This window comes from Meriones unguiculatus, chromosome 20 (genome assembly GCF_030254825.1).
Source record: "Meriones unguiculatus strain TT.TT164.6M chromosome 20, Bangor_MerUng_6.1, whole genome shotgun sequence".
NCBI lineage: Eukaryota > Metazoa > Chordata > Mammalia > Rodentia > Muridae > Meriones > Meriones unguiculatus.
The window spans coordinates 43,849,178-43,866,600 of record NC_083367.1 but is presented as its reverse complement, the minus strand read 5'-3'; the positions used below and the strand labels follow the sequence as shown (position 1 = coordinate 43,866,600).

Sequence of the window (17,423 nt, the reverse complement as noted above, 5' to 3'; positions counted from 1 at the left end):
ACTTAAAAAAAAATATATATCTAAGTACTAACAGCATACCAGATACTGTGATGTGAGAAGAGTGGAAAGTATGTATGGTGAGCTCACAGTGTCGCAGCAGAGATCAGACAATCATGGTTTTGAGCTAGAGAATTAATCCTTCATGTTTCCATTTCTTCATCTCGTAAAAAAGACAAATAGTATTGTTTCTGATACTTAATTATGTCATTATATGTAAAGGCCTTATCAAGTGCCTGACATACAGGAAACGCTCAGTAAGTGTTAGTTATTACTGTTAGCATCATAGTTGCAGTCTTGGAACAGACATATCTAAAGCTCTCATCTGGTGGACCTGACAAGTGGCATGTCCAACAAGCAGGAGGGGCCATTAGGAATGAGAGATGGGCAGAAGCCCAGGCACACCAAGAGTCAGGAACACAATTGTGATGTCAAGGTGGGTGCAACAGGATAAAAGACGGACTAAGCAAATTGTGCTTTCATGCTTTAGACTTTTCAACTTGTACATGGTATGACTCTTCTTTAAAGAATATTTTTATAGACTGTATCCTTCCAGTGTTCATTTGAATGATCTTAGAATATTTCAAATGTAAAACCAGGTGAAAACCCCTTGTGCCTATGGCTTTTATATGCCTGAAAAGAAAACTGGAATGGAATTTCAAATAGAAGATGAACAAAACTAAAAGAACCCAGAGGGCTGGAAAGATGACTCGGTGGTTAAGAGCTCTGGCTGTCCTTGCAGAGGTCTAGGCTTGTTCCTACCACCCACATGATGCTCACGACCGTCAACTCTATTTTCAAAGGATGTGATACCTTCTTTTGGCCTCCTCAGGCAAGCTTTCATGCACAGAAAATAACAAATAATTTTTAGAAGGCTATAAGAAATCAAACTCAAATGAGTGTTACCTCAAGGTGAAGGATGAGGTCTTGACACTTGTAGTGTGATGTGGTTTGGGCTGTGAGGCTGTTGAGCGCACACATCTTCTCTGTGCTGTGTGTGTGTGCCACTTCCTTCTATCAATTTTATTTTCAGAATGTTTAGTTTCACAATTTGTCTTGATGTCTTCTGTTTGAAATTGCCTGTCAGTCCTATTACCTTCTCCCTTTTATGGAGATAGATTTCCCTTTGTTATAAAGAAGTGTCAGAGAAGTGCCAGAATAGAATTCATGGATATTTTCCTTATGATTATTACTAAAATTAAGACAGTTTTGTAACAAAAATAAAAAGATTTTTCACAAGTTGCTTATGAACCTTCAAGAGTCTTTCTGAGGATGCCAGGCGTTCATAGGCTGCAACTTGAGGAATGCTGTTCTGTTACAATGGTTTAGGGTTAGAAGTTGAGGTAGGGCAAGAATTCACAAAGCAGTCAGAACCCTGGGTACAAGGGCACGAGACACAGCAAAAAAAATGTGGGTCCAAGGCTTCCCACTACTAGATCAGTGGTTCTCAACCTTCCTGATGTTGTGACCCTTTAATACAGGGTGTTATGTGGTGGTAACCCCCACAATGTTACTTTCATCACTGTCTCATGACTGTAAATTTTGCTACTTCTGTGACTCGTATTGTAATTATATGTGTTTTCTGATGGTCTTGCGTGACCCTGGTGAAAGGGTTGTTCAACCCCCAGAGGGGTCACGACCCACAGGTTGAGAACTGCCCCTTTTCAGTAGGTGGTGAAGGAAAAGAACTGAGGGAAGTTCCAGAAATTAGGGGTTTCCAGGAGACATCACCATGTCTGAGGAACCATCATCCCTGGTGGCTTGAATGAGACTCCTAAATTTCATACTCAGAGCCCCGTGTCAATGGCATCTGAGAGGCAGCACCCTTGGGCTGGGTTGGAGGCTCCGTCGTGGGTTAATGGATCATGGGTTATAGGTGGTTGGCTTTCTGTAAGACAGAACTCTCTCGGGCTCACTTGCTCGTTTATACACTTCCCAGCACCACTCTGGAACTTTTTGGTCTACAAGGAAGGAGGCTCTCACCTGGCCTCAACCTTGGATTTCCTCTTCCAGAATTCTAAGAATGGAATTTTCTTTCTGTAGAAATTACCGAGTGTGTGGCATTTTGTAAGAGCAACAACAACAACAACAACAGAGTTAAAAACATAGTTTAGGAGAAACTTAGGTCAGATAATTTAAGAACATAAACTCTCTACTCAGTTCTAGGGCCAAATGCAAAACCACAGTGTATGGGAGGGCAGCGACTTTTAGATGTTCAGCCAGCCCTTCCACAGAAAGGAAGATATCTTCCACTATGCCCTTTCCCTATAGCTACTGCTTGGATTTGTATTGAGCATTTTCTCCTTTAATTGTTGCCGGTCTGGACCGGCCCTGAACTGGGCTCAATCCTCCTGCCTCAGGTAGGTGGGACTACAAGCGTATTCATCTGCACCTGGCTTTAGTGCTCACTGTTTACTGCTTTCTGTGAATGGTTTTCTAGTGTTTCCTCCCCCTAGCCTTGAAGACAAGAGACGGCATCTTAGACAAACTTGCACCACTACCCCTTTACCCTGGACTGGGAGATCAGTTTTTGATGTGAAAACCTTTAGGGGAAGGAAGAGGGCGGGGGAGAGGGAAGAAGGACAGGAAGAGAGGATGGAGCCGAGAGAGCTTCTTATGCTGCCCCCTTCCTTGAAGGTGGCAGATCCTAGAAGGGAAGCTTCCCTCCAAGGACAGGAAGACCTAACAGGTTAGCATGACTCCACTGTGTCTCAGAGGTTCGTTTAAATGCTTAATTGCCTCAAACACGTTGGGAAAACCAGTGCAAAGACACAACAGTAACTTCAGTGTGTTTACCCCAAGTGTCCAAATCCTGCTCCCCTTCCCCAGGAGCAGGATGGCTCAGTTTCCTCATCGGTAAAATGACAAACTACGACCTCCTCTTAGATGGTCAGCTGGATTGACAGATAACGAATGGAAAGCAGAGAGGGGCTAATGCTAGTGCAGTCACCATTTCTAGCTAAAGAGATGGACTCAGGAAGATGCATCAACTCATCCCAGGCACACAGTGTGCCAGTGACGGACATGAAACGATAGACACGATTCATTTGCCACCGGCTGCCTCTCACTAAGCGCTTAGTAGGTACCTACGTTGTCCTGCAAAGCTGACAGTGTTCTCTCACAGCAGGTGTGTGAGGTAGATGCTTTCATTATCTGACACTGAGAGAAATCATAACTTCCCAGGGGCTCACAGAGTGGTCAAGCCAGCCCAGTGTTGAACCTAAGACCCACCTCCTGCTTCTGAGCGTTCTATTCTCAAGTACATGTAAATTATTTATTTATTTTATTTTAATTAATTTTTAGCGTTCGAAGTAATGGGTTTGTGATGGCATTCTCTCTCTCCTCTCTCACACACAAATTCACACACATATAATTATACTTTTAAAAAATTTGCCCCTCCAGCATCCTCCCCCATCTGGCTTCTCCTCCTTTCATTGGTCTCCTTTCTTCCCCCAAATAGTCCCACCTTTTGTTTTCATGCAATATATATATAAATATCAAACCCAGGCTTACTGGGTAATGGCAGATCCCATGGGCCTCTGATTCATGTGGGGTAATGGTTTTTGTTTGTTTGTTTGTTTTTTATCTGCAATCACCTGTCTGAAATGGGCATGCTGCCTTGTGTCAGGGTGGAAACCTTTGTTTCCCCACAGAACTCTTTCATGTACAAAGCTGGCACTTGATCAGCAGGGCCATTAACTCCTCCTGGCAGACACTGGAGATCCATTAGCAATGTCCTAATGGCTACGCTCTGTCCTAATCAGACTTCACAGAATTTAACTTCAGACAGAACCGCCATCCTTGCCTGATAAACACCCATTTCGCATCTCCAATGGAGCCAGAGAATGAGTAAATTGTGTGCCTCCTATTTCTGTGTCTCCAAAATAAGGAGACAAATAATGATTGGGTCACAAATACTAATTAATCACCCCATCTGATCTCCTTTGCTAATCCTCCTAATAGGATGAAAATCACGTCGGTCCTCAGCTCTGTTTCTCTCCTGGAACATTAATGAAAAGGAACACTTCTATTCACCAGGTGCAAAACTTACCTATAGTCTGCATTTGTAAGTCAGTATAACAACGTAGAGATCTTTTTTCTTTACCACAAGCTGTGGCTGTTTTTGAGTTTCAGAGCTATGCTCTGAGAGATGGCAGGGTGATTTCTTAGGAGACAGATGGCTTGTAGTTATAGTTAAGGGTTTTCTTTTTTTTTTTTTAAAGATTTATTATGCATACAATGTTCTATCTGCAAGAGGGCACCAGATATCATTATAGATGGTTGTGAGCCACCATGTGGTTGCTGGGAATTGAACTCAGGACCTCTGGAAGAGCAGTCATTGCTCTTAAACTCTGAGCCATCTCTCCAGTCCAGGGGTTTATTTCTTAAGCCACAGGCTGGGTTTGTGAAATCCCGCCGAGGGGCTGGTCTGCGTGGGCTGTTCATGAGGTGAGAAGCCGGTGGATATGTTGCTAGTCTGAATGTTTGGCCAGTACCCATGGCCCTTCACCCCCTGTCTTTATGGAATTACAACATCACTGGGTTGCCTAAGTCCCATGGCAACCACAACAACAATTAAGGCCTGTGTTCGTGGTGTTTCTGTGATAAAGACCTTTCCATGAGCTTCTTTAGCATTTCATCTGAGAGAACTCAGTGGCTGACAGGTAGAATGACAAATATCTTACTAGGAAATCATTCAGTGGGAAGCCTCCCATGCTTAGCTCCTGAGGTCTTTCTTGAGCAAACCACAGGGCACTAAAAAGGACATTTTGCATAATCACCGAAGAAAGATTCAGAACACTTGAACTTGTGGATTCTGTTTGTAAGAGGAGGAATGATGAGCGAATTAAACAGCTGGTTAGTGATTTTCCCATTTCTCATTTCTCACTTTCCATTTATCCAGGAACCCTCACTCTTTGTGGGACAGACCTCAATTACAGTACTGGTCGGTAATATTGGAGAGAGCAGAGACTGTTACGAAAATCACCAAGAGCATCTTCCCAATACACCCAAATTCAATTTCTTCTTTCCTGGTCAATTTATGCTAAGACATGACCCTGAATCTAGACCCCATGGGGGCATACTGTTATAGCTGTACTGCGACATGGAGTTTGAGGAACACACCCCAAGGTATACACTCTTGAGATTCCGAAATGTTTTCTCTGCTCCCAACTTGTGCATCAATCTGAAAACCCGTGGAAGAGAAACACAGCGGAGCTGATGCATAACCAAAAGCTTCCTCTAGCCCCACAGAAAAAAAGAAAGATATTTTAAATTTACCTTTCACAGTTAGGCCCAGCATAGTTTTCTTTACAAATACACCGGACAGCTCCATTTTTCCTGTAGCAGGATTCTGCAAAGCTGAAATGGTGAGAAATGTTAGAAGTCATTCCATTATCACTGATTTGTAATGCTGGAGAGAGGGGCTGCCTTAACTTTGGGTTAGGTCATTTCTACTTGGTTGCCCTCCAATAAATGGGATATGATTAAATTCATACCTTTCAGAAGGAACTAGACCAGCAAGCCCAGACAGAACACCTTACTCAGTGTGGGGCCATCTCCCAGGTATACTATTACTACCATTACATATCTCTGTTTAGAGGTGGTTTACCAGTTTTTCTTTAAGCAATGGAGATTTCTAGTATAGAAGATTATATATATATTCTCTATGTATATTTTATATAATACATTAGTATATTATATATTATATATTCAATTATATACACAAAAGCAAATACACATCTGAATAAACTTATATATTATATGTTGTTGTATATTACATGTTACACACCACATATTACATAAATTATATTTTGTTATATATTATATATATGTGTTTGATATTATATTACATTACATTATATTATGTTATGTTATATATTACATGTTATGCAATATATTATGCTATACATTATATATTATAATATATAGGTATAATATGTACATGTATATAATATATATTAAATATATGTAGTATACAGTATATTATATATATTCAGATCTGTATATAATATTTACCATTCAAATAGAAATCTAAAATATATGCTCAAAAGCCAGAAATAGAAAATTCACTTGTAACTTTAGAACTCTATATTTCCTCATATTTCCACCACTTTCTTCGTATGAAATTATAAACATTTCTGGATAGTGTTTCTGTACTCAACTTTTGCTTTTAAAAGTTAGGAGCCAGTCCTAAATGATAATATCCACGGATCCTTAACCATTTTCCCTGTGTACCTTCAGTATTGGAACTAAGGGTGAAGGGATCAAAGTAGATCAAAGAGCCAAAAACAAGTCCTCAAGAAAGAAATAGGGTCCATAATAAAAAAAATTACATCTATATCTATATACCTGTATCTGTACCTATCAATATATCATCTATCTCCCCGGGAATTCCTTTTTTCTTCTTCTTTCTCCCCTTTCCTCTCTCCTCTTTTTTCTTAAGTTAATAAAAATCAGAATATAAAACAGAAAAGCAATAAGAAGTATTGGTCCAGTAAAATAAAAGGCTATCCTAAGTTATCGAGGCAGAAGAAATGGAGGGTTACTCTTTCAGGCATGGAAAACTTCACAGTGACACACAGGTTGTGTGGAGTGTGGGGGGAACTTTAGTGTGTGACTTTTACATGAGTTTTGGCCTCTGTACCACACGATCAACAGGGCGTGACCTCTGCTCTCATCTTCCTGCATGTGTCAGCAATTTCTCCCTAAGGATGGTTGAAGAAAAGCAAATGGATAGGTCTGCTTTGTTCAAAGGAGGTTATAGAATCCGTATGAAAACTGTGTGCTCCTCATTGAAAGGCAACATTCATGGTTTATTTTCTCAGCAGTTTGGTAAAAACATTCCAGTGACATTACATTCCCTTGGCGTTCTACTCTTTGTTTTGTCTGTTCTTATTCCTTAGAGGACCTAAAGAAATCCTGCCCATTGCATCCAGAAAAAGAACAAACAATCCTGCATCCTTCTTTGAAGGTGTTCCATCCTGCCTGCCTGGCTCAAAGAGGAAAGAGCTGCTAGGGTGTCTGGAGTCCTCTGCAATTATTTGGTGTCCTACTGTTTCAAACAGATGCCACTTTTCTTAATTGGAGTAATTAGCATAGCTGCTGGGGGACACAGAGGGTGTCTGGTCAGCCGCAGAATAAACGAGTGCACTCTAGGCAAACGGTCCTTGGGAGCAATGGCAGAGTCCGTGACTGGTTTCCAACGGGGCGGGCTCTGAGGCAGTGAGGTACCAGCCATGGACGTTCAGTTCTGTTTTCACTGGCATTAACTGTTGACACTTTAAAAACAGGAACATCTTCATTATTGGATGTGAAGATTAAAGCCGGATGCTTTTCCTAGTTCCCTCTAACTCCTGTGGTGCCCTGTGCAAGTGGGAAGATGGATTTGCTCGGGGGAAACCCTTAGGTTTAAGGAGAAATAGAAGTTAAAAAAATTGTCAGGATAGCCAAGGCTACACAGAGAAACTGTGTCTTGAAAAAAAAAAAAAAGAAAGAAAGAAAGAAAGAAAGAAAGAAAGAAAGAAAGAAAGAAAGAAAATTGTTTGCTTAGATGTCTCAAGGATTATCTCTGTGTTTAAAAATAATATTTACTATTACTTTAGTTATGTGTTTGCCTGTGAGCCTGCAAGCAAGAGCAGCAAGCACTGTCAAGCACCAAGTTAACCCTCTTCCTTTGTTTTCTGATGTGCTGAGTCCTAGGTAGTCAGACTCAACTTATGGATCTTCCCAGTATAATTCAGATTCTAAATTAGGTGCTTGTCTGAGAAGTTCTGTGATGCTATTTATTTTAGACCTATGCTTTTTACTTTTTATTTTTATTTTTTTTAATAGAAAGTAGCAATATGAGTAGTTTTTAAATGCTGAAAATGACAGTGGGGCATTTGACTTTTTGTAACGTATCTGATTAATGCTTAATCAATGCTTAATGCTTTGTTAAACCCGGTCAAAGATCAGACCTTATGGGTACTTGGCCGAATCTTGTCAGCCCTGTGACCACAAACTAACCCAGCCGGGACCCTCTGAAGCCAGTTTTCCTTAACAACAGAGACAGTGTCACTACAGAGAAAAACTTTAACATCTCAGAGAAGGCCTCTCTCAATCCTTCCCACCCTCCAAAAATACTGTTCACTCACAAGTTGCTTAGTTTGCGTCTGTTTTAATTTTCTGCAGGTGTTCTGTCAGGTCTGTACCACAGAGAACATCCTAAGTTTTTGTCTCTGTGAATATGCTTCTAACTGGAGGATGTGTTCCTGAGGTCCCCCAGCTGCTGCTCTGGACCCTGGATACCTTTTCTCACACTGAGCGTGGGTGAGAGTCGTGGATCCTGGTGGCTTTGGAAACTGCTCCTGAGCTGAGGGGCAAGAGACTCATTACCCAGCTGGTCAATTTCTGCTGCCTTAATCGGAAGGGGCTAACAGCCTGAAGCAATGCTTTTTGCTCAGCTAATATACTGAATAATCTGTCTCAAAAGAGAAAGAGCCATTTGTGGCAGGTTTGTAAAAACTGCAGTACACTTTGACCTAACGAAACATGGCTCTCAGCTGTTGGATAGATACACCGTTGGCAAGAAATTACTTATATTGGCACCCTGTAAGTGCTTAAGAGGTATTTTCCCTGATTCTATGTTGACAAAGGTCTTCAGTCTGTAGGGAACAATATTTTAAGGGCCTGATATCTTAAGACATTGGTGTTAAGTAATTGAGATGAGAAGGACTAGCCGTGGAAATGGGGCAAAAGTGCAAAAGCATGAGGCTGCAATTAGAAGGAGCCTTGCAAGACTGCTTTCCTAATTCATGCTACTGTCAAAGAAACTGCCTAGGCTCAGGGCTTCTAGGTCCCTTTCTAACCAGATAATGGTATATGGCGTCTTCGTATGGACAAATGAGTGAAGCTTGCTTGTTATTAAGGACTTAGAGTAAATTTATTTAAGTGTGGTAAATGTCTCCCCAGATGTGGTCTGGATTAATGTTTGAGAACAGTTTTAATGAGCATATCAAGACTATGCCCCAGCGAGGCCAAAAGCTCATAAGTGAGGGTCTTCTTGAGTGAAAATGACTGAATGTTTAATGTTTGTGTTCTTCATGCTCCCTCTCAGGATGTCTTGCGCATGTTTACTGTCAGACGTGAAAAATCACTAGGGAAGGTCTGAAACTGTTTAATGGTTTCTGGGAGATGCAACTGCAGAGGTTCTGACTTCGCTGGCTGGCAGGGTTGATCAGCAGGGGGAAATCATGCGCCATCTTTCTTTTTCACTTTATCAGTGTGTATAGGGGGGCAGATATTTGGGCCCTTCTTTGTGTGTGCATGAGTATGGTATGTGTGCATATGTGTATATAAGCATTTGCCTCCGTATTTCTGTGTGTGTGTAGGTGAGAGGTAACGTGAAACGTGTTCAGTGATTGTTCTTGATTTTCCCCCACTTTATGTGCGAGGCAGGGTCTCTCGCTTGAATACAGAACTCAGTGCTTCAGCTAGTCGACCTAGGCAGACTGCTTCACTCATCTGAGCTCTCGGGTAAAAGGCAAGCTGCCACAACCGCCCAGCGTTTCCACAGGTACTGTGGATCCAAACCCTGGTCCCCATAAATGCATGGCAAACCTACCGAGCCATCCTCTCAGCCCTGTACTTGGGCTCTGTAAAGTGATTTATTGAATTCACTCTGACAGTTATTATCGATTATGTAAACATTCTCTAAAAGTGCAACAGTGTCTGACACAGAGTAACTAAAGCACAAGTTTTAGAAAAGTCACTGTGCTCTGTGTTTAGCAAAGCTGCGTCTCCTTTAGCTTTTCCTGTGTTCAAGGCATCTGCTCACATGATCCACGCATATTACCATGTCCGGCCTCACAGACCTATTGTGGGTCCTCACACCTTTCTTTAATTTCCCTACAAAAAAAAAAAAAAGAAAGAAAGAAAGAAAGAAAGAAAGAAAGAAAGAAAGAAAGAAAGAAAAAGAAAGTTAGCCGGCTGTAGTAGCACACACCTGTAATCCCAGCACTTGGGGAGGCAGAGGTAAGTGGAACTCTGTGAGTTCCAGGCCAGCCTGGTCTTAAAAAAAAAAAAAAAAAAAAAAAAAGCTGAGTCCAGAGCAGGTGAAAGAACCAGCGGATGGAACCAAAATTTGAACCTAGTCTAGCAGAACCTCTGAATTTCATAGAGAGCCGTGCGTGGAGACAAGGTGACCAGTCCAAGACCTTACAGGTCCTACAGGTCAAAACAGAAGTGATGAAGGCAGGTTGGTGACTCTGTTTACCTATGTATACTTAAAACACATTTCCTCGCTGACCTCCTTCTATAGCCCTTGAATTTTTTCAAGCCCTTGAATTTTTCTTGGTTTATTTATTTATTTATAAATCCACACAACCTTTAATAAGGATACTTATCATTATAACCATTTCTTTTCGCTTACGTTTCTTTTTGGCTTAGTAATTGTTCATGCAAATATTTCAAGTTCATGTAATTAAGTGTCTCCCTTGAAGCCCCCCCGTTTCCATTTTAAGTTTACTATTTATGAAATAGTTGACCCCAAATTCAAATGGTCAGAAGTGTGAGTAGCCTAGGGGCTTCTTTTGCGGGGGGTGGGGTGGGGGGTGAGGCTGGCATCTGGAATGAAGTCAGTCTTACAGAACGGAACTCTTATCCCACGGAGGTATAACCTTTAGGTGTTTTCATTCGGAACTGAATTGATTGTAGGACACCCAGTTGGTGCTAGACAACCAGTGAGCTGGTTGCTCTGTGAAAAACCAAACCTGCCATACTATTTTAATTGCACACTTTTATTCTTCAGTGGAGTGGGAGAAATCCAGGCCTTCATATGTAACAGTCCAGGGCTCTATATTTATGTTATGTGTTTAGCCGTTGCGTGCAACCATTTTCCTTTACTGGATGTTTTCCTTACTATGTGCTTAAAAATTGTATTATTTCCACTTATGCCCAGTGGATGTATGTTTGTTTTCTGCAGCTCTATAGTCTAGTTACTGGTAGTCAAAAGTGACTGATTTGCTCTCAGCATTCTTTCTGTGTGTCTGTGTTCTAGTTCTGGTTGAAAGCATATTTGATTGCTTCACAAGGAGAAATGCTTTTGAAAACACTGGCAGGTTTGTTGGTATTACTAGTGGCCTGTGTAGGTTGAGGGAAAGCTACGGAAGGATGAGATTAGCTTTGCTTGTGACACTGAGGTGATGTCATTGACTTTATGATATATGCTAATATTTTGGAAACCGTGGTATCTGTCAGTGCTTAAGCCCCCTCCCCTAAAGTGTATGCAGACCAGAACACTTTCTTAGGCTTTTCTTAACACGAAGCATTCAGTTTTGTCTATGGACAAGCGTTGGAACTTCGCCTAGAGCTAAAAGAACAATTATGAGAATAGTCATTAGGAGAGTCCATTGTCCTTTTAGACTTACTTGGCCAGGTGGGGCAAGGGACAGGGGCATGGCTGGCAGAACCGGGGTGTGCCTCTGATGGAGTCTCCAAGATAGCCATCCAGACATTTTTCACAGTGCTCCCCTGTTGTGTTTCGCTGGCAGTGCTGTGGGACAGAAGACGTGAATATTGAGAAGAATGAAGAAATTTTACAGACAGCAAACGTTAACCCACTGGCTTACTTCCAACGAAGGGACATCTCGCCTGCCAGAAGAATACACGGTGTATGGCAATGTAAAGGACCCATATCAGTGCCAGGCAGAGCTAGAAGTGTCGATGAAGGCAGATGCATGCATCCTGCAGATTTTGTGTGCACTGGCAACTGGGGTCTATTGGAGTCTCTGTGAAGAGGGGACTCATCAGTCCCCACCAGTCTCGATTCAGAAAGACAATTAGAATTACCACACTCTAGGTGTTTTGGATGCTTACGCTTACTGATGTGGAGTGAAAATGAAATGAAAACAAAAACTATCCCCATAGTGTTTACCCACGGCAGTGGAAACAATGAGGATTTGTGGACACGGAAGAGCACATCTCTCAGGCTGTAGCACACATGCAGTAGAAGGAAGAGAAAGAACTTTCTGCTAATGGTTGGCTAGCTTGGTTAACGACATCTAAGAAACAGCAGGGAGGTTGATTTGTACGATTTTCCACTTGTGATAAGCGTAGCAACTAGATAAAGTGGCATAAACTAGGCTGTTCCTTCTGCCTTGACTGTTTTTTATTGAAGACCTGCAGCAGGCTTCAAAATCTCCAGAAAGTTCTTTTCAAGTCTTGCCTGTGTCCCACTACCCACATTGAGCTGTCTGTCCCCAGCCTTAGCCCCTCTTCTCTAGCACACTGGATTATTTAGCAATAACTGTATTGCAATTGACATGCGTGAAGCAGGTCCTCGGTGTGATGCAGTAGTCCAACAGAAGGAATCCTATGTGGGCTGCAAGCTATCCTGACTGGAGTCCTCCTTAAGCATTTGGCCCACTGTTACGTATGGATCTGAAGCATAATTATGCAGCAGAAAAGAAATTAGAGTCACACTTAGACTGTGTGATCAGTGAGAATTCTTAAAGTTTAATATGCAGGCAAGAGTATGTTGGCTTGTTGCCTTCACAGTCTTTAAAACTGTGTCATGTGCTCAGCCACCCCCCAGGAACTACTTAGGGAAATTAATGGAGGAAGAAAGGAAAACATGAGAGCTCTACCACACATCTGTAAGGATGCTCGTAAATCAGAGGCAGATCTGTCTGAGCCCGTGTTACACAGATGAAACGGGTCTGTGCAGAAGAAAACATTCTAAGATCATAGATGTAAGATCTTGGAGGTCTACGTTCTCCAGTGCGTGAAGTGACAGTGAAGACACAAAAGGGAGCCACTTCTTCGTTCTGTCCCTTTGTCACTTGATGGATGCTTTGGATGATCCTTCAAGGCTTTAGTTCTATTTTTAGTAGCCATGGGTAGCAATGTCAAAGGGCAAAGCTGTGCAATCTCTCTCAGTCTCTAAAATATCACAGTGAAACCATTGGTTTTTCTCACTTTCCTCTTTTAAAAAAATTTGTTTTGAATTCCTAGAGGGCATTAATATCAGTTTTGGGGGAACTAGTAGAGATAGTGCCAGAGGCAGGGAGAAAGGACCCTAACTCTTCATTTTCCAACTAGTTCATTTGCTCTTCCCTGTACTATAAAGCTTTAGACTAGATGGCCTTCATGGTTCTTGCTCTGAAAGTCTTTCATCCTGAAATCACAAAATGATCCTTCTCCTTCAACGCTGCCATTTTCTAAACGGGAATCAAACCTGACAACAATAAATGTTATTGGGGGAATGAGAGCCACAGTTTAGGAAGCAGGTATCTATATAAAACGTTGGCATCTTCACTAATTTATAAAAGTTCCCAGGGTTCATGAAGTTCACGAAGACCATGAGGTTTGAGAATGGGATATGTCCATCAGCACTCCTTAAACTTCAGTGCGCACATGTGTCTCTCAATACACAGTGAAAAGTGCAAATTCTGATGCAAGACATCTGCTCTGCAACCCGAGAGTCTATATATCAGTTAAGCTCCGGAGTAATTGCCGGTGCTGCTGGCTTGGGCTTCACTAGGAGAAGCAAGTGTCTGGAGAATATTAGCTGCTAATTAGTTACTCTGAATTGGGTCTGAGCTGTCGTCTCCAGCAAAGGGCAGTTTAACCTAACTGCAACAAAGGAGTGACATAAATAGCCCATAAATTAGAAAATCAATTAAAAGTTTTTTTTTTTCCATTTTGCATTGAAGTCATCATCTTATCTTTCAGTATCTAAAGCACTCATTCAGCTAACAGACTTGGATTAAGCTGATACATGATGGATATGGAGCTGCAATTGGTGTTAAGACTAGGAAGACCCCAATTTCTGTATTTGAAGAACTCACAGGCTTATGAAGGAAACAAAGAATAGCCTTGTGTGCTCAGGGATCTGACTTAGGAATGTGAAGGCTTGCTGGAGATTTTGATGCCTGAACCAGGCCTTGAAGTTGTCCTTCAAGCAATCTCTATGGTTGGGAGGCTGAGGCAGTAGTCATGGAGGGATGCTGGGGTCCTAAACCGAGGAAGTAGCAGGTCATAGAAGAGAGGCAGCTACCTAACAGTTTGAGCTGTTGGGATCTGGGATCAAATTAAATGTTGGGGGAGAAATGAAAGTTGATGAAGACAATGGGGCGTCTGACAGAATGATGCTATTATTAAGTGAGGTGGGGAACGCAAAAGAATGAACAAGTGTCGTAACGGCAATTATACATTGTACACAATCTAGTATCTGCATTCACTTCCTGGTGTATTCTGTACTGATGGATACAAAACAGCAGGGAACTCCATCGAGCTATTCTGCCTTAGCGTTCTTTAGACCTTCAAACTTCTTGACTTCGTACCAAACCTTGGTTATCGTGGAACCAAACTGAAGGCTATTTGCAAAATGTCAGATTTTTTTTTTTATTTGCAATAGACTGAAAAAAATTATCTAAACTTGTGTATAGCAATATGCCGTCAATAACCATTTTGCTGCTGTTTCTGTAGCAAAAGAAAAGTGGCAGATTTTTTCCGATGGTCCATGACTTCTCTAGCCTCAGGTTCTTGGCCACTAGCAGTGCCAGGTATGAACTTCGTCTCACAGAGTGGACCTTACAGCTAATCAGACACTTTTTGGCTATGCCCCTAACATTTACGCCACTTTGGCACCAATGCATCTTGTAGGCAAGTTGCTGTTGAGGGTCTCATGATTTATAGCTGGGTGATACCGATGGTTACTTTTCTCCTCTGATAGTGTGAAAACTACCTCCCAGCATCATAAAGCTAGAGAGTAGAAGTAAATCTCCTTGTTGGGTACCAGTTTGATTTCTCCACATTCAATGACCTAACTTATCAGTGTCTTCAGCAATAGGGCCTTCCCATCACCTTGTGGAGAATAACCAATAGCCTTAGCAATATTCTGGGATTTTGTTTTTGGGGGGGTGTCTTTTTGTGGCTAATGATCTTTTATTTATGTTTAACTAAATACAAATTGTGTCCTTTTAAAATTTTAATTCATAAGAATATAAATATATTAACTTGGAAAAGAAGGTTGTGGGTGATTTTTTTCCCTTGAATTTCAGACACATTTATTATACATAATAGATATATAAATATACTTATTATTTTTTACACTGAGCACGACTCTACTTAAAGTAAAAAGCATATTTCTCTCTGAATAGTGTAACGGGGCACTGCCACTAATATGAGAGGAATGGTTATTTCTTTCTGTGTAAATTTTCCATCTTGGAACAAAGTAATTGCAAGAAGATTGACAGTCTTTGCACACATGAGCCTAGGGCACTATCCCAATCAGGGAAGGGTCCTGTGCAGAAGAATCCTCTCAGAAGCTACAGCGGTTCCTGTCCTGACAACACTCATCACAGCAGTGGCTCCATGACACTCTTGATGGACACCAGCAGAGCAAGCTTTCCCCCCTTTAATTCATTCCACTCATTCATCTTGTCAGTTGCCTAATGGAGCTGATGGGCCTGGCAACCTGTCTTACCTGTTAATAAACCAGGTAACAAAAAGCCATACTGATTGGCCACATTATCAGCGATGTACATTGTTAGTTCAAGTATATGCATGGGATTTCCCCCCAAATGTCACTGGGATTAAAATAACAGGAAACCGGAGATGAAAGCATTAAAAAAGGGTAGATTTTGGCAGCTGTGTGTGCCTGCAGGGCTGTGGAGGACATCCTGGATGTAATGGTTATTTAAGACTATGGAGAGGGGAGAGGAGAAAACAAATGATCACCTCTCCCTAGGGGATGTAGCCTCGCCAGGCCACAGAGGAAGACATTGAATGCAGCCATTCCTGATGAGACCTGATAGGCTAGGGTCAGATGGAAGGGAAGGAGAACCTCCTCTACTAATGGATTAGGGGAGGGGCACAGGGGAAGAAGAGGGAGGGAGGGAGGGAGGGTGGGATGGGGAGGAGATAAAGGTGGGGCACACAGCTGGGATACAAAATGAATAAATTGTAATAAATAATAATAATTAATAAAAAGAGAAAAACTACAAAATATCAAAATTTAGTATTTTGTCATTTAATTCTCTATCTTTTGAAATGTGACAACCACTAGGTTCATAATAGATGTTTTCCAAATTGCATCATAATGTGATATGTGAGTCAAATTGCACCTTAAGGCACACACCTCAGAGGCCACTTATAATAACATTGCCTGGTCAGTAGGGATAATTCTGTAATTTGAGTGTATTTAGGCGGTATTGTTGTACTTTAAATAAAACAGCTCTTGCAGTTTGAGAAAGGCTTTTTTTTTTTCACATAGAAATCTGAAGCACAGAATTTTCCTGTTTTATAGTTGTTGAAGAGGAGTGTGATTAGAGCATATGAACTTTAAATGACTTCTTGGCTTCCCCCGGAGCCACTCTGGTCAGTACTCCAAAGCTAACTTTTACTAGGTTGTCAATCTATTCTTGAAAATGTGAAGTGTTCAGCAAGGTCTCTTAACAGTAGCAGCCTTCTCTATCTTCATCTGATTGTCTGAAAAACAGTCTGCTGGGGAACTCATTTTAGTGCACGAGGGAAAATGTCTCTTTCAAGCTTGAATGCAGAATTAAAAAGAGCAGAAGGACAAAGCATTCATCTTCATTGGCTGTTTGGCTTTGACAACCCTTTTAAAAAATAATTTTGATCCATAGACCTGATTATCTTACATGCTGTAACAGGCTATGGGACAACTGCTTTATTCTGGTTTATGTGCGATGAAGCCAAGCACATGGCAAACTATACTATTACAAAGGAATTTGGAGGGTGGGAGTCCTCCTCTGTGTATTATTTTCAACCCATCACCACTGTTCTACAGCAGGAAGCCAGCTGCCAGGGCAAGGAAGACAGGACCCTCCTGGAGCACATACGCACATTCATGCCAAGTCTCAGGGGCCACTTGCTGTCGGAAGGCGTTGACACACTGTGTTTTCTAGTAAGAACTGAAACGTAGGAAAGAGTCTGATTGACCATTTGCAGCTGCACATCTGTGACTTACCAGACAGAAGCCTGAACCGTCCAAGCACTCGTGGGAATTGCCATTGCAGTCACAGGGTGAACATTCTCCTGACAACGTGCGAAAGAATCCAGCCCTGCATCTCTGAAACAGACAGCGACATGCATTTTCATTAGTGGGAAGATATATGCTGGTCAGCATTTTCTGAGGAAAGTAATAAGAAATGGTTATTAAATTAAATATTCTTTTTTTTCCCTTTTTTTTTTTTTGAGACAGGGTTTCTCTGTGTCGCACTGACTGTCCTGGAACTCACTTTGTACACCAAGATGGCCTTGAACTCTCAGAGGTTCACCTGCCTCTGCCTCTGCTGGGATTAAAGGCACATGCCACCACCACCCAGCAAATTAAATATTCTTAACAAAACATGAATGTGGGCTATTTGTACGGCCACTCATCCATAGAGTTCAATACACCATCTTCTTTGTTGTATAAT

At 41.6% G+C, this 17,423-nt stretch overlaps 1 protein-coding gene across 1 annotated transcript in view; it reads right to left on the bottom strand.

Annotated features, from left to right (window-relative positions):
- Nucleotides 1-17,423, bottom strand: part of Lama4 (laminin subunit alpha 4) — a 145,056-nt gene that overhangs the window by 93,180 nt on the left and 34,453 nt on the right. The window contains exons 2-4 of the mRNA XM_021662512.2: nucleotides 16,973-17,074; nucleotides 11,406-11,530; nucleotides 5,278-5,358 (exon numbers count right to left, since the gene is read on the bottom strand). Coding sequence (XP_021518187.1) covers nucleotides 5,278-5,358; nucleotides 11,406-11,530; nucleotides 16,973-17,074 — 308 coding nt within the window. The remainder of the gene's footprint in view (nucleotides 1-5,277; nucleotides 5,359-11,405; nucleotides 11,531-16,972; nucleotides 17,075-17,423) is intronic.